Genomic DNA, 27265 nt, shown 5'->3' with positions numbered 1-27265 from the left:
CACTTGGATTTAAGCCTGGAAGCTAACTCTGTGCGGGGTTGGAAGAGTGGTGGTGTTGCTGACTCGTCGGTACTGGTCACAGTGGGACAGGGCTAACGGATAATCCTCGCTGAAGTGGTGAAGCAGATGGTGATCATGAGCGAAGCACTGCCTGATTGCGGATAAAGCAGACGGAGGGACAGACCCACTCCCATGGCAATTGAAACAGCTAGGCCATAGTGCAGAGTTTGATGAATATCTCTCTGCACTTGGAGGAAGTGCTCTGTCCCTCCTGGCCCACAGGGAGTGCTGGAAAGCCACTAACTTTCATGGATTGAGCCCTTCTCACATTGGTCATGCTTCCAGAGACCTGGAAAACCCAACTGACCCAGTTTAAGAACTGAATCACTGACAATATGAAAGAGGGCAGCACTATTATAATATTTAAATTACCAAGCCTTCTCCTACATAAGGATTGGTCATCTATCCCTTGTCCCTTTAGAAGTAAGGCAGATTCTTTCTTCTGTTCTTTTCCATTTTAATCTGACACAGCCGGAACTCAACTGGTTTTATTTTGGAGTTAGGATTCAGTCCAGTGTCTCTGCTTACCTGTGAAGCTGCTTTCTCAAAGCCATCAGGATTCATGGAAGGCATGATGTGTATCCGCGTGCTGTGGATCAAACTGACAATTGTTTCGTTTCCTTTTTGATATTCATTGCACAGATACTGTGCCAAGAAGACAAGGAGCTCTCTCCCCACTGCCTCGTTCCCGTGCATGTTGCCAACATATTTAAATTCTGGCTCCCCTGTAAGGCAAAAGGCAAATGAAAACAATAAGCAATTTTGCACATATTCTGAGGTTCAGCCACCTCAGGAACTATTTAAACTGTCTATTGGGGAGTTTATAAAAGGTAGTGCCATACTCAGCATCACCTCCAGGGATTTATTCTGCTCACCATGTCTCTGGACTGCTGCAAATTATGCTGGATGTTTGGTCGAGACAGTTGATTGATTAGAATCATAGAATCCCTATAGTGTGGAAGCAGGTCATTCAGCCCAACAAGTCCACACCGACCCTCTGAACAGCATCCCACCCAGACCCACCCCCTATCTCATCCCTGTAACCCTGCATTTCCCATGGTTAATCTACCAAGCCTGCGCATCTCTGGATGCTACAGGCAATTTAACATGGCCAATTCACCTAACCTGCATATCTTTGGACTGTGAGAGGAAACCAGAGCACCCGGAGGCATGGGGAGAATGTACAAACTTCAAACAGACAGTCACCCAAAGGTGTAATTGAACCTGGGACCCTAGTGCTATAAGGGAGCAGTGCTGTCCCATTGGTTGATTGCTGTCACATGTATCGAAATACAGTGAAAAGTGCTGTTTTGCATGCATTCATAATGTCGGCCTAAGCTGCGATCGGGAAAGGACAGTAGGTGCAGTCAACAGATTGTTTGGCTACTCACAGAGACTGTTATTGGTGACAAAGGGCTGTGAGCAGACCTGAACCTCAGCTCCTGAGGTATTAGCAACTTGGTTATGGAGATTGTGGAAACCAACCAAAAAAAAAAAAATCACACATGCTTATGACCATTCCATTCCCCACAGTACGGAAACAGGCCCTTCGGCCCAATAAGTCCACACCGACCCTCTGAAGAGTAACCCACCAGGCCCATTCCCCCTGACTAACACTCCTAACACTACAGGCAATTTAGCATGGCCAATTCACCTAACCTGCACATCTTTGGATTGTGGGAGGAAACTGGAGCACCCAGAGGAAATCCACGCAGACACGAGGATAATATGCAAACTCCACACAGACAGACAGTCGCCCAAGGTGGGACTCGAACCCGCTGGTGCTGAGAGGCAGCGGTGCTAACCACTGAGCCACTGCGCCGCCCCCAGAGTTAAACAGCCTGGTTGGGAGGTAATGTAAAATGATAATAAAGCAGCAGAACTTTTTTTCAATATCAGGGAGCTGGTCAAGAAAGAAGAGAATGACAAAACAAATTTTCATTGAAAAGATTACAAAATAGTGCAATATTGAAGAAGTTTTTGTGTTGCCATCAGTTGATTCACAGGGGAATAAACCAGTCTTCAAAAGGTAGTGTACCACAAGCAATAATGAATCAGTAACTCACTTGATTTCAACAATAAAGCAATTCAGACAGGGTATGAAAAGAGCTGCTGATTTTCCCACTGCATGCTAATGCCAGAATAAACTGCAAGCCCAGAGTGCCCAGGATATTGTACACCATGTTTACACACCGGACACAAATCCTACAGAATAATAGCAGCACAAAACCAGTGGTTAACACAAGAGAATGGCCAATATTGTCATTGGGATAGCATCGGAATATTTTAAAATTTGACAAATCACTTTATATATAAGCAATTGTATTAAGGCATCTTTATATTGTTGCATTCATAAGGAAAAGGACTGTTAATATCTAACATTCAGCATTCAACTTTTAATGGTTTTAAATAAAAGGACATTGCTGACTTAAAATAGCTGCTATAATCACCTGAAAAGCCCAGGCAACCACATGGAACATATAAAATCAGCTGCTCAGAATTAACATTTTTAATCAAAAGGAACAGAAACTCAGTGAGGCAACAAGAAATTTGCATATCTTCTGTTACTCACACTTGCATGATTACTTCATATACTAGAGATTATAGGTTACCTGTGAAGTGTTCTGTTTGAAAAGGATAATGGAGCCGCACTGCGGATATACAAATGAACTATATTTCAGCAGCTTGCTCTGTGCAACAGAGCAGAGACAGAAAAGATAATGTGTGCTCACAAGAGCAAGGATGCTGGAAGGTTCTCTCTCTCTCTCTCTCTCTGTGTGTTTTAATCCCCCTCAAGGTCAAACAAAGCCACTAAAAAGCAAATTGGAACAATAACAATGATTCACCAAGAATGATTTGCCAAGGACAGCAACAGCTAAAGAGTCGAACTCAGCTCTTTTGATCTCACACCTTAAAGATGCTAAAACAATTTTAACTGTAACTACCTCACCTTCCCACACATACCAAACACCACCACCCCCCTTCTTTGTAAACTCATTACCTGCATACCGGTTAAGTTCAATGCTGTGTTTTATTACTTTTTCAGGGGAGTGGATAATAAAATTTCACTCCCAGTCAAGAAAACCTTGGAACAGACTCTCCTTCATTTCTGATCTGGTCAATTAATTAAACTGAAGTGTAATAGCTATGCACTGGGGAGAAAAATTGTGACTAAACAAGAGAAAGTTTAAAAAAAAGGGTTGTCATGATTCATCCTCACCTGGTTATATCGAATTGGATAGATTCGAAAATATTATTCGAAGCAATATTTGTGAAACTGAAGTCATTTTTTGATGAAATTCAAATTTAAAATTAACATATGCTAATATGCTACACTTGCATTCATGCATGACAAACTGACGAGTAACAACACTTTGAAAAACGGCACGATTTACCATTTTCACTCAAACACGGTCAGAGAGAATGCGGCACTGATGGTCTGCCTTACACTCGGTCTCTACTTGCCCTTTATTGCATTGCTACTTAAACCTAATTTCAAAAAAACCATCTGTTGCTGTACTATCACAGCTGCTCTCTTCAATACCTCCCGAAGTGACAAGCTGACATCTAAGTGCCAAATGTAACAAGTTCTCATCGAGAACATGTTAAAAGATTGCTCCCTCATTTCACTTAGGAGATTTCAGACAGAGCAGACTTTCATTGTAACAGAGGTACAATTACAACCAGATTTAGGAGTGTGAAAGGACAACGTTCTGCTAACACACCATGCTATCCTGTAATTGTAATTTTATAGATGCACAAAGCCATGCTGACTATCACTCATCAGTCCCTGCGTCTCCAAATGTGTGTAAATCCTATAGTTCCAGACTTGAAACCTTTCTGAAATAAAGGCACAACATTAGCCACCTTCTAGTCCTCTGGCACCTCACCTGTGGTTACAGACTCTAGGGGCTCCGCAATTTCCTCCCTAACTTCCCATAACGTTCTGAGATATACTTGATCAGGTCCCAGATATTTATTCACCTTTCTGTTTTCTCAGCACCTCCTCTTCTGTAATGTGAACTGTTTTCAAAACATCAACACATACTTCCATGAGTTCCCTAGCCGCCATTTCTTTCTCCACAGTAAACTGACCCAGAATATTCATTTCATATCTCTCCCATCTCCTGAGGTTAAACACAGAAAAGGCCTCAGTGATCGTTAAAGTGATCTATCTCTGGTTACTCTTTTGCCGTTAATATACTTGCAGAAACTCTTTGGATTGTCCTTAACCTTATCTGTCAAGACTCTCTCATATTCCCTCTTTGCCTTCCTGACTTCCCTCTTAAGAATGCCTCTACACTTTGATAGTCCAGGGTTTAATTTTGTCTCAGTTGTTTATACTTAATATATCATTTTTAAAATACTTTTTTCTGATTCAGTATGTGGACGTACCTACTAGAGAAAGTGCAAATCTTGACCTACTCTTGGGGAATAAGGCAAGGCAAGTGACTGAGGTGTCAGTGAGGGAGCACTTTGGGCCAGTGACCATAATTCTATCAGTATTAAAATAGCAATGGGTAAGAATAGACCGGGTCTAAAGGTTGAAGTTCTAAATTGGAAGACAAATTTTGATGGAATTAGGCAAGAACTTTCAAAAGTTGATTGGGGCTGGATAGTCACAGGTAATGGGACGGCGGGAAAATGGGAAGCTTTCAAAAAAATGAGATAACGAGAGTCCAGAGACATTATGTTCATGTTAGGGTGAAAGGCAAGGCTGGTAGACATAGGGAACCACTGGATGACTACAGAAATTGAGGTTTTGGTCAAGAATAAAAAGTCAGCATTTGTCAGGTATAGACAGCAGAAATTATATGATTCCCTAGAAGAATATAAAGGCAGTAGGAGTATACTTAAGAAGAAAATCAGGAGGGCAAAAAGGGGACATGAGATAGCTTTGGCAAATAGGGTTAAGAAGAATTCAAAGGAATTTCAAAAATATATTAAGGACAGAATGGTAACTAGGGAGGGAATAGGGTCCCTTAAAGATCAGCAAGGCCGTCTATGTGTGGAATCACAGGAGATGGGGGAGATACTAAATGAGTATTTTACATCAGTGTTTACTGTGGAGATGGAGATGGAAGATATAGAATGTAGGGAGATAAACAGTAACATCTTGAAAAGTGTCCATATTACAGAAATGGTGGTGCTGGGCGTCTTAAAACACAAAAAGGTGGATAAATCCCCAGGACTGGTTCAGGTGTACTGTAGAACTCTATGGGAAGCTAGAGAAGTGATTGCTGGGCCCCTTGCTGGGATATTTGTATCATCGATAGTCACAGGTGAGGTATCAGAAGACTGGAGGTTGGCTAATATAGCGCCACTGTTTAAGAATAGTGGTAACCACAATGAAATGAACCTAAATGAAATGAGGGGGCAATCTTTTAACACATTCTCAATGAGAACTTGTTACAGTTGGCACTTGGCTGTCAGCCTGTCACAGGTGAGGTATCAGAAGACTGGAGGTTGGCTAATGTAGTGCCACTGTTTAAGAATAGTGGTAACGACAATGAAATGAACCTAAATGAAATGAGGGGGCAATCTTTTAACACATTCTCAATGAGAACTTGTTACAGTTGGCACTTGGCTGTCAGCCTGTCACTTCAGGAGGTGTTGAAGAGAGCAGCTGCATCACAAAATACCGACTAATGCCATTCACAAGTTCGTTGATGACACCACCACAGTCGGTCAAATCTCAGATGGCAACGAAACAGATGGGAGGTGGAAGACCGAAAAATGATGCACTGAGAACAATCTAACTCTCAATGCTGCAAAACCAAGGAACTCAATTGACTTTCGGCGGGATGTTACTCATGTCCCCCTATACATTAACAGCACAGAGGCGGAACGAGTGGCGAGTGTCAAGCTCCTGGGAGTGGACATCAGCAACAAGCTTTCTTGGACTCTTCATGTGGACGCACTGGTTACAAAGGCACAACAACATCTCTTCTTCCTCAGGCAGCTGAGGATATTTGGCATGACAGCGAATCCCCTTGCCAACTTTTATGGGTGCACCATAGAGAGATTCTGTCTGCATATATCACTACCTGGTATGGCAACGGTACCATTCAAGATCAGAGATAGTTACAGAGAGTGGTGAACTCAGCCTGGGCAATCACAAAAGCCAATCTCCCATTTACAGAATCTATCAGGCCAGCTGGGAAGCAAAGGCCACCAGCATTCTCAAAAGATCCATCCCACCCTGGCAATGCTTTTCTACAACCTCTACTATTGGCGTGAAGCCTGAATACATGCACCAGTTTCAAAACAGTTTATACCCGACGGTTGTTAGAATATGGAATGGATTCACAAACTCTTAGCATTCACCTTTACCTGTGTTTTTGTTTTTGCCGCCGTTTACCTATTATTTACTTATCTACGCTGTTTAACTCTGTGATCTACCTGTACTGCTCGCAAGACAAAGCTTTTCACTGTCCCTCTGTACACATGACAATAAATTCAATTCAATTCAATTCAATTCAGAAAGGTGGTAAGGAAAAGCCAGTGAACTATAGGCCAGTGAGCCTGACATCGGTGGTGGGCAAGTTGTTGGAAGGAATCCTGAGGGACAGGACTTACATGTATTTGGAAAGGCAAGGACTGATTAGGATAGTCAACATGGCTTTGTGCATGGGAGGGGTCATGTCTCATGAACCTGATTGAGTTTTTTTAAAAAGTAATAGAGGATTGATGAGGACAGAGCGCGAGACGTGATCGATATGGACTTCAGTAAGGCAGTCGATAAGGTTCCTCATGGCAGACTGGTTAGCAAGGTTACATTGCATGGAATGAACTAATCAGTTGGATACTGAACTGGCTTAAAGAGAAGAGACAGAGGGTAATGGTGGAGGTTTGTTTTTCAGACTGGAGGCCTGTAACCAGTGGAGTGCCACAAGGATCGGTGCTGGGTGCACTGCTTTTCATCCTTTATGTAAATGATTTGGATGTGAACATAGATGGTATAGTTAGTAAGTTTGCAGATGACATCAAAATTGGAGGTGTAGTGGACAACTAAGAAGGTACCAGCAGAGTACAATGGGATCTTCATCAGATGGGCCAACGAGAGGCAGATGGAGTTTAAGTTAGATAAATGTGAGGTGCTGCATTTTGAAAAGGCAAATCAGGGCAGGACTAATAGACTTAATGGTAAGGTCGTGGGGAATTTTGCTGAAGAGAGAGACCTTGGAGTGCAGGTTCATAGCTCCTTGAAAGTGGAGTCACAGATAGATAGGATAGTGAAGAAGGCATTTGCTTTACTTTCCTTTATTGGTCAGAGCTTTGAGTATAGGATTCAAAGTTTGTGCAAAGATTTGAGTATAGGAGTTAGGTGGTTATTTTGCAGCTGTTCAGGACATTGGTTGGGCCATTATTGAAATACTGCATGGAATTCTGCACCCTCTCCTCTAGGAAGGATGTTGTAAAACTTGGAAAAGATTCAGAAAAGATTTACAAGGATGTTGCCAAGGCTAGAGGATTTGAGCGATAGGAGAGACTGAAAAGACTGGGGCTATTTTCCATGAAGCATCGGAGGCTGAGGGGTGACCTTACAGAGGTTTATACAATCATGAGGTGCATGGAGAGGGTAAATAAAGAAGGTATTTTCCCTAGAGTGAGGGAGGCCTAAAACTAGATGGTATAGGTTTGTGGTGAGAGGGGGAAGGTTTAAAAAGGGAACTAAGGGGCAACTTTTTCACGCTGAGATTGGTGTGTGTATGGAATGAGCTCCCAGAGGAAATGGTGAAGGTGGGTACAATTACAACACATCAAAAGGCATCTGGATGGCTATATGAATAAGAAGTGTTTAGAGAGGTCTGGGCCAAATGCTGGAAAATAGGACTAGACTTATTTAGGATATCTGGTTGGCATGGACAAGTTGGACCAAAGGGTCTGTTTCCACACTGGTATCTCTACGATTCTATGACTAGAACCTCAATATCTTTATTCATCTATTGTTCATTAATCTTACCAGCCTTACCTTTCACTCTAACAGGAACACAATGTCTCTGAACTCTCATTATCACGCTTTTGAAAGCCTCCCACTTGTCAGTTATCCCTTTGGTTGGAGTAGACTTATCGCAGCCAATCTTTGAAAGCTCCTGTCTCATACAATTAAAATGTGCCTTACTCCAATGGAGAATTTTAGCTTTTATGGAAGGCTTATTCTTTTCCATAACTGTTTTAAAACATATAGAATTACAAGCAAGAGTCCCAAAGTGTTCCCCTATTTACACTTCAGCCACTTGCCCTTCCTTATTTCCCAAGAGGTCAAGTTGTGCTCATTCTCTTCATTAAGTTTTAATAAAGAAAATTTTCTTGAACACATTAAACAAATATCTCACCATCCAAAGCTTTAAAACTATGGGATTCCCAGTCAATGCTTGGAAAATTAAAATCTCTTACTATTGCAACCCTGTTATTTTTACATATCCTTGAGATCTCTCTAAGTATTTGCTCCTCAATTTCCCTGATTATTGAGGGGACTATAGTACATTCCCATCAAGATGATTATGCTTTTTTATTTATAATTTCAAGCCATGTATTTTTACTTGCATTGATGTTTTAAACAAGTCAGGCAAGGGAACAGAATGCAGTTTTGGTCATTGGAAAAGCATACAGATGATGCAAGTACATGGCGCTTTAGACCAAAGGAATTCATTCATTCACAAAAATTGACTTTCAATGTTGACTTAAAACCTAAACTAAAATGAGAGATGGTATCACTGTGCGTTTCATTTGTAAAAAGCAATGTCCGTCTCATCAAATCTAGGATCGAAGTAAAATCGTAGGCCTTGAAAGCTACTAAAGCAAGTAAATGATGTGGTGATTTCACCTTGTGCCCTTTTTCTGAAATGGACCGTTGTGTTGTGTAAGACGATATGTTCTCTGATTGCACTGATAAACCCTGCCAGGCCGGTACACTCATCATATGGTGAGCAGGCAATGCAGCCGACATCCAACATGTGCAGCATCCCATGCCTGAACAGTTAAGTAACCATTTTAAAATTAGCAGGATAGTGGGGAATGAGGAGGTTTTAAAGACAGTAGCTCACAAGGATCCTATTTCCATAACAAATGGGCTTGACAAAAGGACAAAACCAAACACAATCACCTCCTCATTCTTCACTACCTCAATGATCCGAATCACTTTCCAATCCCAATCCCCCTATACAACTCCCTAGTCTAATTTCACCCTCTAGTCATTTGCTATCATATTTTCAAACTGCCACCTACCTTTTCTCCTGTTTCTGTCAGTCAATCTGCCCAATAACTCCCTCGTCTTCGATGCTCATATTCACAGTAAAAGATTCCCTCTCTCTTCATGGTTATTTCTCCACTTCCTCATGTCTAACGGTCACAGACTGGGGACAACCTAATGTTGCTGGACCACATCAAGCATTAACAGGCTTCCTTACCCACAGACAAAACCAAATGCTATTCCAGGATGATTCTGGACAGCAAAGATATCCCCTTACTTCTTATGCCACAGTTTCTCGTTTGAGATGGGAATCAGGGGGGGATAATCCTGGTTTGCATTGCCATCTCCCTTCCCAGAAGGTCAGGCTTCTCCTGGAGTCAGGGTTTTAATGACCCTAGAGTTGGGTCTGCCCTCTATCTTCCTTGGTTGACATGTATGGTCTTAGAAATAATAAGATTATATTCATCTTCAAAGTATTGAGGGTATATGGAGATCTGGGACCCAGGAAATGTCAGAGAAATATGATCAGTAAAGATTTATTGCTGTGGACCAGTTTTGTGTACAAACTTGCATTTTCTCCCATCAAACAGAACTGTTTTATTGCTGCTAACCAGTTTCCACCAGGTCGTAGCTCATCGGCTGCAGGCAGCTCAGGCAGAACCCTTGGCTCTGCAGCTTAGGTTTGGCTAGTCTCCCTGATCTGTGATAAATCCACTCCATTTTCCCTTCACCAGTGCTCCATGCAACTTGGACTACCACATGATTTCCACAGGCAAAGTGAGACTGACTCTTGTTGTCATCTAAATGAGGACTATAAAATAATGGAGAGTCAGAGTTGAAGTGTGCCGCTGAAAAAAACACAGGTCAGGCAGCACCCGAGGAGCAGGAGAGTCGACATTTTGGGCCAAAGCCCATCATCGGGAATATAGACGGGGGAAGGGGGCTGAGAGATAAATGGGGAGATGGGGCAGGGGAAGGTCATTGGGAAGGCGATAGGTGAATGCAGGTGGGGGTGATTGTGATTAGGTCAGTGGGGAAGGTGGAGCAGATAATTGGGAAGGAAGCTGGATAGTAGGATAATGTGCTGTATCTGGAAATTAGTGGGATGGAAGGACAGGACCAGGGGTTCTATCCTTGTTGCTGTTAGAGGGGTGGGTTTCAAAGGTGGAGGGACGGGAATTGAAGGAGATTAGTTTCTAGAGATTAGTGGGGTGGAGGATGAGGACCTTCTTATCCCCTGCCATTTCCACCACCTACAGTCAGACCCCACCACATGAGATATATTTCCCTCCCCGCCCCTATCTGCATTCTGCAGACACCATTCCCTCTGACTCACTTATTAGCTCCCCACCAACCCAGCCTCCACACCTGGCACTGTCTAGTGCCTCCACAAGAGTTGATGAGGGTCGGGCTGTGGATGTGGTGTATATGGACTTTAGCAAGGCATTTGATAAGGTTCCCCATGGTAGGCTCATTCAGAAGGTCAGGAGGAATGGGATTCAGGGGAACATAGCTGTCTGGATACAGAATTGGCTGGCCAACAGAAGACAGCGAGTGGTAGTAGAAGGAAAATATTCTGCCTGGAAGTCTGTGGTGAGTGGTGTTCCACAGGGCTCTGTCCTTGGGCCTCTATTGTTTGTAATTTTTATTAATGACTTGGATGAGGAGATTGAAGGATGGGTCAGCAAGTTTGCAGACAACACAAAGGTTGGAGTGTCGTTGACAGTATGGAGGGCTGTTGTTGGCTGCAGCGGGACATTGACAGGATGCAGAGATGGACTGAGAGGTGGCAGATGGAGTTCAACCTGAATAAATGGAGGTGATGCATTTTGGAAGGTCAAATTTGAAAACTGAGTACAGGATTAAAGACAGGATTCTTGGCAGTGTGGAGGAACAGAGGGATCTTGGGGTCAGGTACATAGATCCCTTAAAATGGCCACCCAAGTGGACAGGGTTGTTAAGAAAGCATAACTTTTTTCATTGGAGAAAAGGAGGAGAAGAGGGGACCTAATTGAGGTATACAAGATAATGAGAGGGATAAATAGAGTCGATAGCCAGAGACTATTTCCCAGGGCAGAAATGAGTAACACGAGGGGTCATAGTTTTAAGCTGGTTGGAGGAAAGTATAGAGGGGATGTCAGAGGCAGGTTCTTTACAGAGTTGTGAGAACATGGAATGCGTTGCCAGCAGCAGTTGTGGAAACAAGGTCATTGGGGACATTTAAGAGACTCCTCGACATACATATGGTCACAGAAATTTGAGGGTGCATACGTGAGGATCAGTGGTCGGCACAACATTGTGGGCTGAAGGGCCTGTTCTGTGCTGTACTGTTCTATGTTCTATGTAGATATAAAAACTGTGCCTGCACCTCCCTCCTCACCTCTGTCCTAGGTCCCAAAAGATCTTTTCACATCCGGCAGAGATTTTCCTGCACATCCACCCATCTCATTTACTGTGTCTGTTGCTCTCAATGTGGTCTCCTCTACATCGGGGAGACAGAACACCAACTTGCAGAGCATTTCAGGGAATATCACTGGTACCAACCAACCCCACCGCCCTGTGGCTACCCACTTCAACTCCCCTTCCCACTCGACCAAGGATATACAAGTCCTGGGCCTCTTCCACCAGCAAATGCAAGCCACCTGATGACTGGAGGACGAACACTTCATCTTCCACCCTGGGACCCTTCAACCACACGGCATCAATGTCGACTTCCCTAGCCTCCCCATCTCCCCTCCCCCTACCTCATCCCAGATCCTGAAGAAGGGCTAATGTCCGAAACGTCGATTCTCCTGTTCCCTAGATGCTGCCTGACCTGCTGCGCTTTTCCAGCAACACATTTCCATCTCTGATCTCCAGCATCTGCAGATCTCACTTTCTCCTCATCCCAGATCTAGCCATCCAACTCGGCACTGCCTTCCTGACCTGTCCATCTTCTTTCCCACATACCCACTCCACCCTCCCCACCAACCTATCACCATCAGCACCCAGGTGCATCCACCAATCACCTTCCCAGCTACCTTTCCCCCCTGCCCAATCCTCACCCTCTTATCTCTCAGCACCCTTCCCCCTCTACATTCCTAATGGAGGGCTTATGCCCAAAATGTCAACTCTCTTGCTCCTTGGATGCTGCACGATCTGCGCCTTTCAACTATTGTTGTCATCCAGGCAGCATTTGACCGAGTGTGGCATCAATGAATGCAGCTCTAACTCAAGAAACCTGATACCACGCAGCCCGCTTGATTGGCACCACATACACATACATTCACTGCCTCCACCACCGACGCTCAGCAGCAGCAGCAGTTTAAACTATCTCAAGATGCACCACAGAAACTCACCAAGGCTCGTCAGACAGCATTTCCTAAATCTGTAATCGTTTCCATGTAGCAGGAAAAGGGCAGCAGATACATGGGAACCCCACCACCTGCAAGTTCCTCTCCAGGCCACTCACCATCTTGACTTGGAAATATACCACCGTCCCTTCAGTGTCTCTGGATTTTCCCTCCCCAGTGGCATTATGGGGCTACCTATGCCAAATGGACTGCAGCAGTTCATGATGGCTGCTCACCTCCAGGGGCAACTATAGATACAGAATGTGTGCTGGCCTGGCCAGCAAAACACATATCCCCTCAATGAATAAAAGAAAAAAAAAACTTAAAGAAATCATAGCAAGGCACAGAAGAATATATCCAAGAGCGTGTAAAGCAGCAACCACTCATTCCAAATTCCAGTCAGTATAGTCCCTCAACAGCTGCACACCCCCACTGCGCAGAGAGTAACTTGAAGATACATCACTCTTGCTTGTGGAGAATTTAGCCTTTTAATGGGAGCATGCATGAGATGCCAATGCAGGCAAATGAGCTTCCTGATGTTTGTCATCAGGAAATCTAACATTCCTGTCAGGTTCGGAGAACCTAATTACAAACGCTCATCCCGTCATTGTTACCATCTCATAGACCTGGAGCAAGGGACGAAGCTGATCACAAGGGATAGGAGTATGATGAATGTTGTTGGTGAGTTTCTGCAGTGCATTTAGTAGATAGCATACACTGCTGCTACTAGGTGTTAATGAAGGGAGTGTATATTTATGGACATCGTGCTAATCAAGCAGACTGTCTCATCCTGGACGGTGTCAAGTTTCCTGAGTGTTGTTAGAGCTGCAGTCATTGATGCCACACTTGGTCAAATGTTGCCTTGATGACAAAGATTGTCTAATTTGCCTCAAGACTTCAGGTGGCAGTCCAGGGCACTGAGGAAGGAAGCTAGAGTAACAAAGGTGAAGGAAACTGGCCAAGGAAGGCAAGCTGACTGTGGAAGTGAATAGGATTTACTAGCTAATTCTCTGAACCTCAAGACAACTTTCCTTCTCCTCCTGGCACAACTGTGCTAAAAAGGCACTCATCTCTTCAGACCTCTTTCAGTTAACAACTTTCCTGAGGACTACCTACATGAATTCCCTACATGAATACCAACCTACATGAATTCCCAGTTGAATGATCACTGACACTAAGGCAAGCAGTCTCATGATAACATTTAAACAACCATCATGTTTCACTTAAGTAGATTTGATCCCTTGCTCGTGATCGGTTTCAATTAACACAGAATACCAGCTTATTCAAGGCAAATTGACTCCAGGTCGTCCTTCTGTCCAAGATAATTTGCATTTTGAACTCCAACAACCCCAAAAGGTTCCTTGATACAGAGTTAAGTTTCAGGCCCTGGTGTCTTTACGTAAAGCCACTTCATAACTGAAACACAATTGGAATAAATCATCACCTGTTTTCCCTGGAGCGTCGGAGGCTGAGGGGTGACCTTATAGAGGTTTACAAAATTATGAGGGGTATGGATAGGGTAAATATGCAAAGTCTTTTCCCTGGGGTCAGGGAGTCCAGAACTAGAGGGCATAGGTTTAGGGTGAGAGGGGAAAGAGACCTACGGGGCAACATTTTCCACACAGAGGGTGGTACGTGTATGGAATGAGCTGCCAGAGGAAGTGGTGGAGGCTGGTACAATTGCAACATTTAAGGGGCATTTGGATGGGTATATGAATAGGAAGGGTTTGGAGGGATATGGGCCGTGTACTGACAGGTGGGACTAGATTGGGTTGGGATATCTGGTCAGCATGGATGGGTTGGATCAAAGGGTCTGTTTCCATGCTGTACATCTCTATGACTCTATCCATCACAGACAAGGAAGACTCTCTTCCATTCTCAGGGTGAGTCCATAGGTGGCTGTACAGTCCAATGTGGCTTCCACAGACTCTGCCACATTTGGGGCAAAAGGTGGTCAAGGGAAGTGTGGTTGGGATGTTGGTGTGGCAGTGTGCTCCTTTCGCTGTTTTTGCCTGGCTTCCATTTTGCCCCAACAGCAAGTCTCGAGACACTTGACACCTTCCCAGATGCTACTCCTCCCATTGAACAGTCTTGGGCCAGTGATTCCCAGGTATCTGTGGGAATGCCACACCTTGCCAGTGAAGCCTTGAGGCTATCCATAAGGCATTTCCTCTGTCCACCTGGGGCTTGCCTGCTATTTCAGAGCTGGGAGTAGAGTACATGCTTGAGGACTCTCGTATCGGTCATGGAGACAGTGTGCTCAACACGTTGTGGGGAGTCAAGGGGGGGTCACAGTGCCTCAATGGTGGTGATGTTGGCCTGGTCAAGAATGCTGGTGTTGGTACATCCATCTTCCCAGCTGATTTGCAAGGAGGGATGGACGGACAGACGGACAGACAAAGCATCATTCAGAAATTATGGAAAAGCTTCTCATTGAAGTGAGGTACAGGGGTGAAATAAAGAAATTGCATGTGTGCACTCGATTACCTTATTTGCCTGCACTGCAGGCTTCCTGCCAACTGTACCATTTCTTCAGCACTACGCTAAATCTAATCATTAAATCAGTGATTTACTGCACCATGTCATTTTTATAATTAAAAATGATTTGGAAACGTGGTTGCACACCACGCACATTTTGGATGTTTGGCACAGAGATATACTGTAATCAATTATACAGAAGGTCAGGCTGAAGCTAACAGAAAAACCATTTCTCTCCAGTTTTAGTCATTGAATTTAATTACATTGAATGCTGAACCCCTAATAAAGCATGATGAATAGGATAAATGTAGATATTAAATACAAATGTTAAAATGGAAAACTGAACTTTACCCAAATATTCTACAAAATATTTCTACAGCTTGTCTAGCCAACTGTATATTCAGTATAACTATAACATTAGAAATATAATATTAGAAATTAGAAACATTAGAAATCTGGCTCACTTATAGAAAAGCATGTATTTTAAATGCTTTTATTCCCTTCAGATAATAGAGCAAACTGAACTTCTGATTCAAAATGGTTTAATATTTATATTTCATTGTGATTGAAAAGTTGTTGAACTAGATGATGAATAGTTAGAACAGTCCTTTGCCTAAATGATTTTATGTGAATGAGCTCCACACTTGCATAATGAACATTACTTGGTAATTTCTCTGCAACATTTGGGAATTGTATAACTGCACATATACTGGACGGTGTTGATTTTAAAGAAAAAAAGAATCTAAAAATGTTAAAAAGTAGAAAATTACCTCAGTGGTGTTTTTTTTCTGAACAGGTAAAAGGCTGTGTCTCCATCAACTATTTATAATTCCTTACACTCTGCTCCTCGGTCTAAGTGACAACTCGGACAAAATGATGTTCATCCGTCATCCCTGTATGTGCAGATCTGCAGTGATTTTGAGCCAAATGACACAATTTTAACATTATCAGTCTTTTTGTCAGATCCTTCCATGGTCTCACCCTTCCCTAGCTCCAGTCTCCGACAGACTAACAAACTTTCCAAATCTGACCTCCTAAGTGCACCCAATTTTAAATGCTCCACCACTGGAATGGTAAACTCTGGAATTCCCTCCTGAAACCACTCTTAGTTATTTTAAGATTCACACAACACCAGGTTATCGCCCAACAGGTTTATTTGGAAGCACTAGCTTTCGGAGTGCTGCTCCTTCATCAGGTGGTTGTGGAGGTTAAGATCATGCTCACAGAATGTATAGCCAAAGGAGTCCAGTGTCATGAAGATGTGATACATAAACAGTCTAAGATTAAAACTCCCATCTTTTATAATGGGATACGCTGGTTTCTGTCCTTTGATATGTAAACCCCAGAACCTTTTTAGAATTACGTTCTGAAATTAGCTCAGCATTCTTTACAATAGGTGTGAAGTCTGTCTCTCTGTGTCCCAATGCTATATCAGACAGACAAACTCTGTATAGCTCTACAGTTTTATATGGATTCATGCAGCAAAATGAAATGTAATTCTGCAAAAACAAATTCACCCCATCACCCTATAATTACATTCTTTTTTTGCTGCATGATTCCATGTAAAACTCTGTAGAACTATACAGAGGGTTTGTCAGTCTGACACAGCATTGGGACACTGACAGACTTCACACCTATTGTTTAAAAAGCTGAACTACTTTGAGAATGTAATTTTAAAGAAGTTCTGGGTTTTAGAATTAGAATTAGATTCCCTACAGTGTGGAAACAGGCCATTCAGCCCAACAGGTCCACACCGATCCTCCAAAGAATAACCCACCCAGCTCCATTTCCCTACTCATTATTACCCCTGACTAATGCACCTAGCCTACACATCCCTGAACACGAGGGCAATTTAGCATGGCCAATTCACCTAACTTTGAGGAGAAAGTGAGGTCTGCAGATGCTGGAGATCAGAGCTGGAAATGTGTTGCTGGAAAAGCGCAGCAGGTCAGGCAGCATCCAGGGAACAGGAGAATCGACGTTTCGGGCATAGGGCTTATGCCCGAAACGTCGATTCTCCTGTTCCCTGGATGCTGCCTGACCTGCTGCGCTTTTCCAGCAACACATTTCCAGCAATTCACCTAACTTGCATACCTTTGGATTGTGGGGGGAAACCGGAGCACCTAGAGGAAACCCTCACAGACACGGGCAGAATGTGCAACTCCACACAGACACAGACACAGACAGTCACCTGAGGCTGGGATCGAACCTGGGTCCCTTGCACTGTGAGACAGCAGTGCTAACCACTGAGCCACTGTGCCACCTTTTACATATCAAAGAACAGAAACCAGCATATTCCATTATAAAAGATGGAAGATTTAATTTTAGATTATTTACTGTATCACATCTCCATGATGCTGGACTCCTTTGGCTACAAATTCTGTGAGCATGATCTTAACCTCCACAACCACCTGATGAAGGAGCAGCACTCCGAAAGCTAGTGCATCCAAATAAACCTGTTGGACTGTAATCTGGTGTGGTGAGATTTTTAACTTTATCAAACCCAGTCCAACACCGGCATCTCCAAATCATAGGTTTGAAGCAGCATCTTAAAACATTCTCATTGATCATGCTTTTGGCTTTGTAACTCAGTGTTTGATTTTACTTTACAATGTTCATATGAAGTTCACGGAGATGTTTTAGTACATTAAATTATAATGTATAAATTATGTTATAATCCGAAGGGAGTAAAAGCACTTAAAATACATTTTTTTTTAAAATGAGCCAAGTTCCTCATATATCCATGTCCATAATTGCACTGAATATACAATTGGCTAGGCAAGCTGAAGACACATCATGGAATATTTGGGTAAAGTTCAGTTTTCCATTTTAACATATAATATTTAATAACTACAATTATCCCATTCATCAACATTTATTAGGGATTCAGCATTCAAACTAATTCAATGACTGTACAATTGGACATTCAATGTAATACAAAAATGTGGTTAGCACTAAAAGAAAAGATTCCTGAACATTGCCGATAGTTAAGAATTTGTATTAAAAATTATGTTACTTTTTAGAAAGATACTTATAAAGGAATATAATGCTTTTGCAGCCCCAGGAGACAGCAAAGTGATTTATGAAGTACTTTTGAAGAATAGTCACCAATGCAATGAGGAAAATATGACAGACAGCTTTTGCACAGCAAGCTCCCATAAACAGCAAGGTAATAACAACCAGATACTGTTTATTTTTATAGTAAACTTGATTGGTTGATTAATATTGGCCAGGCATCAATGATCACTCCCCCATTCTTCTTTGGAATTGTTTAGATTAGATTACTCACAATGTGGAAACAGGCCATTCGGCCCAACAAGTCCACACCGCCCCACTGAAGCACAACCCTACATGTACCCCTTACCTAACACTACGGGCAATTTAGCATGGCCAATTCACCTGCCCTGCACATCTTTGGACTGTGGGAGGAAACCGGAGCACCCGGAGGAAACCCATGCAGACACGGGGAGAACGTGCAAACTCCACACAGTCAGTCGCCTGAGGTGGGAATTGAACCCGGGTCTCTGGCGCTGTGAGGCAGCAGTGCTAACCACTGTGCCACCGTGCCGCCCATTGTGATACCATGTTTCTCATATCCATGTCAGGGAACAGACATGGCCTTGGTCTAACATCTCATCTAAAAAGGTGGCACCTCCAACTGCATAGCACTCCCTTGGTACCTACATTAGTGGTTCTCAATCTGTGGGCGATGACCCCAGTTTGAAGCAGTAAATAGAAGCATAAGTCACTTCTGGGGATTGCTGTGTTTTTATAGTTTCATTTCCATTCAAATTAGTGAATGGATTGCTATTCATAAAAAGGTGCTCAATTTGTAATGGGCTGCACAAGAAGTCAAAGCAAGATCATATATTCAAAAAGGTTAAAGTTAGGCCCATAAAATCCTGAAGCCAAGTACAATGTTATTCTGTTTCTATGTGGATATGAGGCCCAGGCCCCAGCTCCCATCCTCAGAGACCAAGTCTCACATTGGCACCTGAGTTTTTACTTTCCCTGCACTTCAGTCAGTGTCTCTGTCTGGGTGGTAGGCCTCTGCCCATGATCATTCACTGGAAGGCCAGACCCAAATGATAAATGCAGCAGCAGCGTCTCTGTTGCTGCGCGGTGGCCTGTCTGAGCTCGACTCTGTCACTGTGGAACAAACTGGGCTCCAACATTAATCATTTCACAACCCCTTGGGGTGGACTTCTGTTGCTTTCAGTTGAAGGTCACGATTAAGTAATGGGTTGGTGTGTTGGTAAAATAAACTATATCGACAAAATACTTTTAAATCTAACAATTTTCATAATATGCATTCTATAACTGGTGAACTTCTATATGTATACCTATTTTTAAAAGCTTCTTCACTGTATTATTGAAATTTTATTTCTGGTAGCATCTGAGAGATTGTGTTACCTTTCCCATGTTAAAACAGTGTGTGGTTTATTGCAGGTGAAGTGGATTCAGTTCACCAGTGAGAAAACTGGTCACAAACTCACAACTACTTCTCCAAAGGCCAACCTGATGAACACTATTCAAATACAATTAAGCACCTAGGTGAGCATTTCATAGAATCCCTACAGTGTGGAATCAAGCCCTACAGTGTGAACAAGTCCACACTAACTCTCCGAAGAGTATCCCACCCAGACCCCATCACTCCACATTTCCCCTGACTAATGCACCTAACCTACACATCCCTGAATACTATGGACAATTTAGCATGGCCAATTCACCTAACCTGCGCATCTTTGGATTGAGGGAGGAAACCAGAGCACCCAGAGGAAACCTATGCAGACACGAGGAGAATGTGCAAACTCCACACAGACAGTCACCCGAGGCTGGAATCGAACCTGGGCCCCTGGCGCTGTGAGGCAGCAGTGCTAACCACTGAGCCACCGTGCCAGCAGTATGGCCTTCCAACAGAAATAAATGGGAAAATAGCTTTGGGAAGCCATGGCCTCAATTTTGGGATGAAGGCCCAGCATGGGACTTGAATCCCATCCACTCAGAGGCAAGAGTGTTACCAACGGAGCTACAGTTGAAACCAACAGAGAGTCAATATGTATTTACAGTACACAGATATGGCAATTGTTTAAGGTGTAAATATCACTTGCTTAAGTTGAGAAATTTAAGCTGTATTTAATGTCTGACATCCCTGAGTGATTCAGTGTTGCATTAGCCCACAGATAATCCAATAAATAGATTACTAGAAACAGGATCGCACAATTCTGTAAAGGGCAGCTTACCATTAAAAATACAACTCCCAGAATGGACAGGACCGAAGTTTACTTGCAGGACATAAAATAGATTAATGAAGAAATAAACAGCCTTCATACTGATGTACTTTTAAGCTAATCTCAGTCAGTCAGTCAGTCGGACAGGATGATAGTTCCCTTCAGTGTTCCTTGGCACATGGAAGAAAAACAAAATCAGCCAGAATTCCTGATCCTAATCTCCATCCTCTGGAAAGAGTAGGAGGTAAAAATGTTTTGATGTTCCTCTCATCCTTCTGAATTTCACTGAATATCATGTCAACTGATTCAACCTCTCCTCATACCTAAGGCCCAGCAGTCTCGAAGTAATTTCAACTTCAGATGCTATTGAATGAGTTGTCAATTAACATCAGGCCCAAATGGCCTTTTCATTCAGTGAATGGAAATGAGACTCAACTCAGCTCCGGCCTGCAACGTCAATTTTCCTGCTCCTCGGATGCTGCCTGACCTGCTGTGCTATTCCAACACCACACACACAACTCTGATCTCTAGCATCTGCAGACATTAACGTCTCCTATAACGTACAATAGGCCGCTGAGCTAATATCACTCATATCAGATTGCTGCCCAAAGTTAAAGTCAGTCACTCTTTCTTCCAGGGTCAATAATAAGAATTAGTAAAGGTTATCCTTTCAACTCATGTAATAAGCAAGAATCTCAGATGGTGCCGAATATTTTCCTTTATTTCATGAGATATTCAACTCCACCAGCTCAAATTATTTGCATAATGTAAAACAAAGAACTGTTCTAAAAACAAAATGAAAACAGAAATTGCTAGAGAAACTCAGCAGCTTTGGCAGCATCTATGGAGAGAAAACAGAGTTAACATCTTGAGTCAAGTTCTAAAGATAGGTCACGCATCTCAAAACATTAGACCCATTTCCCTCTCCACAGATGCTACCAGATCTACCGAGTTTCCACCAATTTCTGATTTTGTTTCAAATAATTTTCTGCATAAGAAAACTGGAATCAATTTGCATGTTCAGGTGAAGTCAATATTAAGTGATTAAGAAACAAAGCAAATCCTATGCAGCTAACATCAACAAACAATCAATTCGTGGATATAATCTGATTGACACTATTAGCCAGAGCGCAATATGCCAGTTCAGGAAGACAGTCTTATGGAAAAGGAAACTGTCTCTCGATATAACAAGATGGTGATTATTTAAGGGAATACAGGAACAAAACGTAGGCAGCTTTTGGAGAGTCCCTAGAAGTGATCCTATGTATAACAAACCTTTGCAAAAATTGATGAGACTAAGAATTACAAAATCACACGCAACACGATAAGAGTTCTAGTCTCCTTCCTATAGGAAGGATGTTGTGAGACTTGAACGGGTTCAGAAAAGATCTACAAGGATGTTGATAGGGTTGGAGGGTTTGAGCTATAACGAGAGGCTGAATAGACTGGGGATGTCTTCCTTGGAGCGAAGGCTGAGGGGTGACCTCAGAGGTTTATAAAATCATGAGAGACATGGATAGGGTAAATAGGTGAGGGTTGTCCTGGGGTGGGGGAGTCCAAAATTAGAGGGCACAGGTTTATGATGAGAGGGGAGAAATTTAGAAGGCACCCAAGGGAGAATGTTTTCACGCAGAGCGGGGTGTGTGTATGGAATGAGCTGCCAGAGGAAGTGGTGGAGGCTGGTGCAATTACAACATTTAAAAGGTATACGAATAGGAAAGGTTTAGAGGGATAATGGCCAAATACTGGCAAATGGGACTAGAGATTTATATAAGGCATCTGGTTGGCAAGCTCACGTTTGACCAAAGGGTCTGTTTCTGCGCTTTACAACTCTATGACTCTAAAGAAAGTCCTCGGTGAATGTGTTAGGCGGTGGAGAAGAAATAGCATAGGTAGTCCCCCGACTACTTTGGATGGACACTGAAGGTGCTGCACGAGATGCTTTCAAGGGTGGCCTTCTCTGCCATTCCATGTTACCAAGCCTGCATGTCAATACTACGCCCTGCTGAGAAGGAATCCGAGAATTTCTACATTGCGGAAAGAGGCCATTCGGTCGTCTGAAGAACATCCCTCCCAGATCGCAAACCTATCCCCGTAACCCCACATGAGGAGTACAGGAAAGCTCTTTGGGAACAGCATCAGATATACATTGAATTGAGGTAGTAAACTGGTAAAACCAGAAAACAAACACATACAGGATAACCCGTGAAAGTAGCATACAATAAACCGAGCTAAGGGATCCCACAGCCATTGGATCAGATCAAAGCTCTGCACTGCTGTCACATTCGGTTATTGCCCAAAAATTAAACAACTAAATGGAGGAGGAGGCTCCGTCAATATCCCCATCCTCACTGACAGTGAGATCCAGCATACTGCTGCAAAACTAAGGCTGAAGCATCTGCAACCATCTGCAGCTGGAAGTGCCGAGGCAATGATCCATCTTGGCCTCCTCCTGAGATACATGGTACCATAGATGTCAGTGTCCAGCCAATTCCACTTACGCAGCAACTAATGCCGAGAAAATACCACCCCTGGCTATGGAATCTAAACACAGGGTCAGTCTTACAATATGGGGCCAGTCATTTGGGACTAAGATGAGAAGAATTGTTTTCACTCAAGAAGTTGTGAATCCTTAGAATTTTCTACCCCAGAGCGTTGTGAGTTTTTAGTTGTTCAGTAATGGTGACAGTAAGATGAAATTGTGTTTGATCAGTCATGACCTTGTTGAATGGCAGAATGGGTTGAAAGAAGAAATTGGAGTAAGAATAGGCATTGATGATATCCAGAAAACCAGAAAAGCACTACCGAGATCATAAAATTGTGGAAACACCACCGTATGTATTAATAATAGCATTATATCTACAAATAAACGAACAAAACTTCAGGCAGATTGTTTCAATTTCCATAATCTTTGTGTGATTAGTACTTGAGAAATCAGTAATATTCTTAAACATTTGTAAGGTAAACTTCCTTTGCTCCCAAAACCTGTCCCAACATTAGAAGGATACACTCACTGACCAATGGGAAATAATTCTGCTCTTTACAATTAACTATATGTAGAACTGAAGTGAGCTTGTCAATTTTAAACTAATTTGAGTCAATTGTAGATTCTACTTGTCTAGGTAAAAACAATGACTGCAGATGCTGGAAACCAGATTCTGGATTAGTGGTGCTGGAAGAGCACAGCAGTTCAGGCAGCATCTGAGGAGTAGTACTGCTTCTCGGATGCTGCCTGAACTGCTGTGTTCTTCCAGCACCACTAATCCAGATTCTACTTGTGTGCCCACTGTAAACAGGGTTAAACTGGGTTCAAACTAAAATCATGAACATATAGCTAGCAATGAAGGGACACTCAACAATTTAATATGATCATGGCTGATCTCATCTCAGCCTCAATTCCACTTTGCTGTCTGCCAGTCTGGATTGGAGTCAAACCCAACAAAGGAGATAGGGCAGTGTAAATGAATACTTCAATTCTTGTGTGCGGAAACTTTCAGCAGGAACACATTATCAGAAATCTTTCATGTTGACTCATTTTGGATTACAGAAGTAAAATGAAGATATCCCTAATAGTCATATGATGATGTATATCAAACAGTTTACAAACTACACACCGTACAAATCAATATCACACCAAAAGAAAATATCTCTCAACGTAGCAGCAAAAGGAGAGATCTTGCATTATGATTTTGAGACTGAAATTAGGAGGAATAGTTGTGGCAGTGTAAAGGTGGAGAGATGTTTGGAGCTCTCTTGTAATTGGAGTTAACCACACATATACTTGCAAGCATTTAAAAAATATATCCAACGTTTTGCTAATGCTGTGTTGCCAACTGAACTAATAGATACACGTCTAAGAACACCTAAAATTATACCCTGTCTATTTTTTAATGAAGCATTTCGCAGACCTTATAACCATCCCAAAATCTGCTGATAAAGTCATGATCCAAATTACATCAAATTACCACTTTCTCTGCATATGACACCAGGATGAGCTACTAACGCATATTTCTGCTGACTCATACAGCTCATTTCCCCAGTAGTGCCATTTCACTGAACAAAATGGTATCCGCTAAACATTTATCCATGAAAGTCAATACAATTGAAAAATCATTGAGTAAACATCCACACTCCCATGAAAACTTAATGTTGCACAATGTGCAATCCCACAGTGCTCTAATGTACATTTTATCTCACTGTCAAGAAGGCTCTCTGAAAGTCTACTGACATGGATCAGAGGTTGCTAATGATGTTTCAGTAACTCTGACGTATATTTTCCATTGTGAACAAGAGATGTTTACAAAGCTTAAGAAAAAGAAAAATCAGAACATGCATGCCATAATTATAACGTCTTGATGGTTAAACAACCTATTTATTTATCACTTTCCCAGTCCTCCACTTAGACCAGTAATTACTGGCATTTACCTCCTCAGTAATTACTCAATATTGCATCATTAAGGGATTATTTTAAAGTATCATGTGGAAAATATATCGTTAGTCAATTTAGTTTATGTAATTTATTTTCAAGGATTTGCTGACTCATAGGAGTTCAGAAGTGCTATTATTATGAGGAACATGGCAGGCTGTAGGCAAACAAGCACTGGTTAGCACTGCTGCCTCACAGCGCCGAGAGCCAGGTTCAGTTCCCGCCTCAGGCGACTGACTGTGTGGAGTTTGCACATTCTCCCAGTGTCTGTGCAGGTTTCCTTTGGGTGCTCCAGTTTCCTCCCACAGTCCAAAAATGTGCAGGTTAGCTAAATTGCCCGAAGTGTTAGGGGCAGAGTTAAATGTAGGGGAATGGGTCTGGGTGGGTTGCTCTTCGGCAGGTCGGTGTGGACTTGTTGGACTGAAGAGCCTATTTCCACACGAAGTAATCTAATCTAAACTGTCGATGATATTGAGTTCTTCAAATGGAGATGGAAGCGTGTGTTTCAGCTTCAATGTTCAGAAATCAATGTGCTGGTTTCTACATCTTTTGCCCGTCACTACCACAGGAGTATTTGAACGCTGGGATTCACAAAATAAAGCAGGTTGCCTTTCCCTGTCCTCAACTTGTCTCCAATTTTACAGTGGGCTAGGAAGACAGCAGGCACCTCAGTTCTTAGATGTAGGTATTTTCTCATCAACCTGTTTTAAAGATGTTACTATATACCTCTGGAGCAGGTGAGTGTCCGGGTTCAGACATAGGGAAACTATCAATGGCATGACAAGTACCCCCCACTCTTGGATATATTGAGACCCATAACTGTCCAATTAATGGCCACTTAAGTGCCTCAGTCCACAGCAGAAGATGGATGCAACTTTCAGAATGTGGGCTATCCTCAGGCAAAAAGGGGGCGATACCTCCTATTAGGCCCCCACTTACCTGACAGAGACACCATCACTTCCCCCAAGCTCAAACCAGCACTTTAACCCTCATGCTAGCCTCTCCAAACAGGACCCTTAGCCCCCTCATTAGAGTTTCCCACTCAGTCCCATCCAAAATATAGGATCTTCCAGCTGGGGCCTGTCTGTAGTCCCTGCAGTGGTCATTGCTCAATCCTGCCACTGCTGGGACTCCTGATCAACTGGAAATCTAGGCCGGATCATAGAGTCACAGAATTGTATAGCATGGAAACTGACCCTGCAGGCCAACTCGTCCATGCCGACCAACTATCCTTAATGAGTCTACTCCTATTTTCCAGCACTTGGCCCATATTCCTCGAAACCCTTCCTATCCATACACCTATCCAGATGCCATTTAAAATGTTGTAATTGTACCAGCATCCAACACCTCCTCTGGCAACTCATTCCATACACACACCACCCTCTGCATGAAGTTATCCCTTAGGTCCTTTTTAAATCCTTCCCCTCTCACCTTAAACCTGTACCCTCTAGTTTTGGACTCCCCTATCCTGGGATAAAGACTTTGGCTATTCAAACTATCCAAGCCCTCATGATTTTATAAACCTCGATAAAGGTCACCCCTCAGCCTTCCACAGTTCAGGGAAAATAGCCTGTTCAACCTCTTCCTATAGCTCAAACTATCCAACACTCAGCAACATCCTTGTAACTCTAAATGAGGGGAGGTGGTTCCATGGTTGTTTGTTGCTTAGGATGATACTGTTATGATCCAATAAGTTTACTTGTATTTGACTTTTCTGTCACAGATGTCTCTCTGTACTTAACTCCTTTACAAGCAAAAAAAGTGTAATCAGTAAGTAACTGGGAAAGATTACTTTTTGGTCATTATGGTAGGAATATCAATCTCATTCTTGTCTATTAAGGACTTCAGCATGAAAGCCTGTGCCCGAAACGTCGAATCTCCTGTTCCCTGGATGCTGCCTGACCTGCTGTGCTGTTCCAGCAATAAAGTTTCAACTTCAGCATGAAAACCCAGGCTGACCCTGAGTCACTAGTACACTTCTTAGACCTGCTGTCTTTTGGATGAGACGTTAACTAGAAGCTTCTTCTGCCATCTCAGGCAAATGTAATATTAATGAAACTGTTGCTGTACTTAGAAAGCTTCAAAATGCTATTAATGCATTTTGGCTCATTGACCAATTGAAAGCATAAACATTCAAATATTCTGCTTATGTTTTGGGAATAAAGTGCAATCACAAGCTGTGTTTCCCAGCAGAAGACAGCAGATGCTTTGTGTTTATATGTTCCTTTGATCTTATTAATTTTCAAAATAGTTGAAAACAAACATTTTTGTTAAAAATTCTTGCTCATTGGAGGAAGCATCCTGGTATTGCAGAGTGAGACATCTTCCATTCTGAGCACAAGGTATCAGAAACAAGCATTTTCTAATCAGGTTCGACATGGGGTTAGGTACAGCATAGAGTTTTCAAGCACTCCAAACCGAATGCAGCATAGGTTAGATACAGAATATCTACACTTAGAGTATCTACACTCTACACTTAGTTTCTCACTGTACTGGCGCTGGTCATCCTGGAACAGCAGCAGGTTTTGAGGGCCAGGTTGCT

At 42.7% G+C, this 27265-nt stretch overlaps 1 protein-coding gene across 1 annotated transcript in view; it reads right to left on the bottom strand.

Moving 5' to 3' along the window:
• Positions 1–27265, bottom strand: part of cpe (carboxypeptidase E) — a 113083-nt gene that overhangs the window by 42808 nt on the left and 43010 nt on the right. The window contains exon 2 of the mRNA XM_043698482.1: positions 589–785. Within this exon, the coding sequence (XP_043554417.1) occupies positions 589–785 (197 nt within the window). The remainder of the gene's footprint in view (positions 1–588; positions 786–27265) is intronic.

This window comes from Chiloscyllium plagiosum, chromosome 1 (genome assembly GCF_004010195.1).
Source record: "Chiloscyllium plagiosum isolate BGI_BamShark_2017 chromosome 1, ASM401019v2, whole genome shotgun sequence".
NCBI classification, from domain to species: Eukaryota; Metazoa; Chordata; class Chondrichthyes; order Orectolobiformes; family Hemiscylliidae; genus Chiloscyllium; species Chiloscyllium plagiosum.
This window is presented reverse-complemented; position numbering and strand designations above follow the sequence as displayed.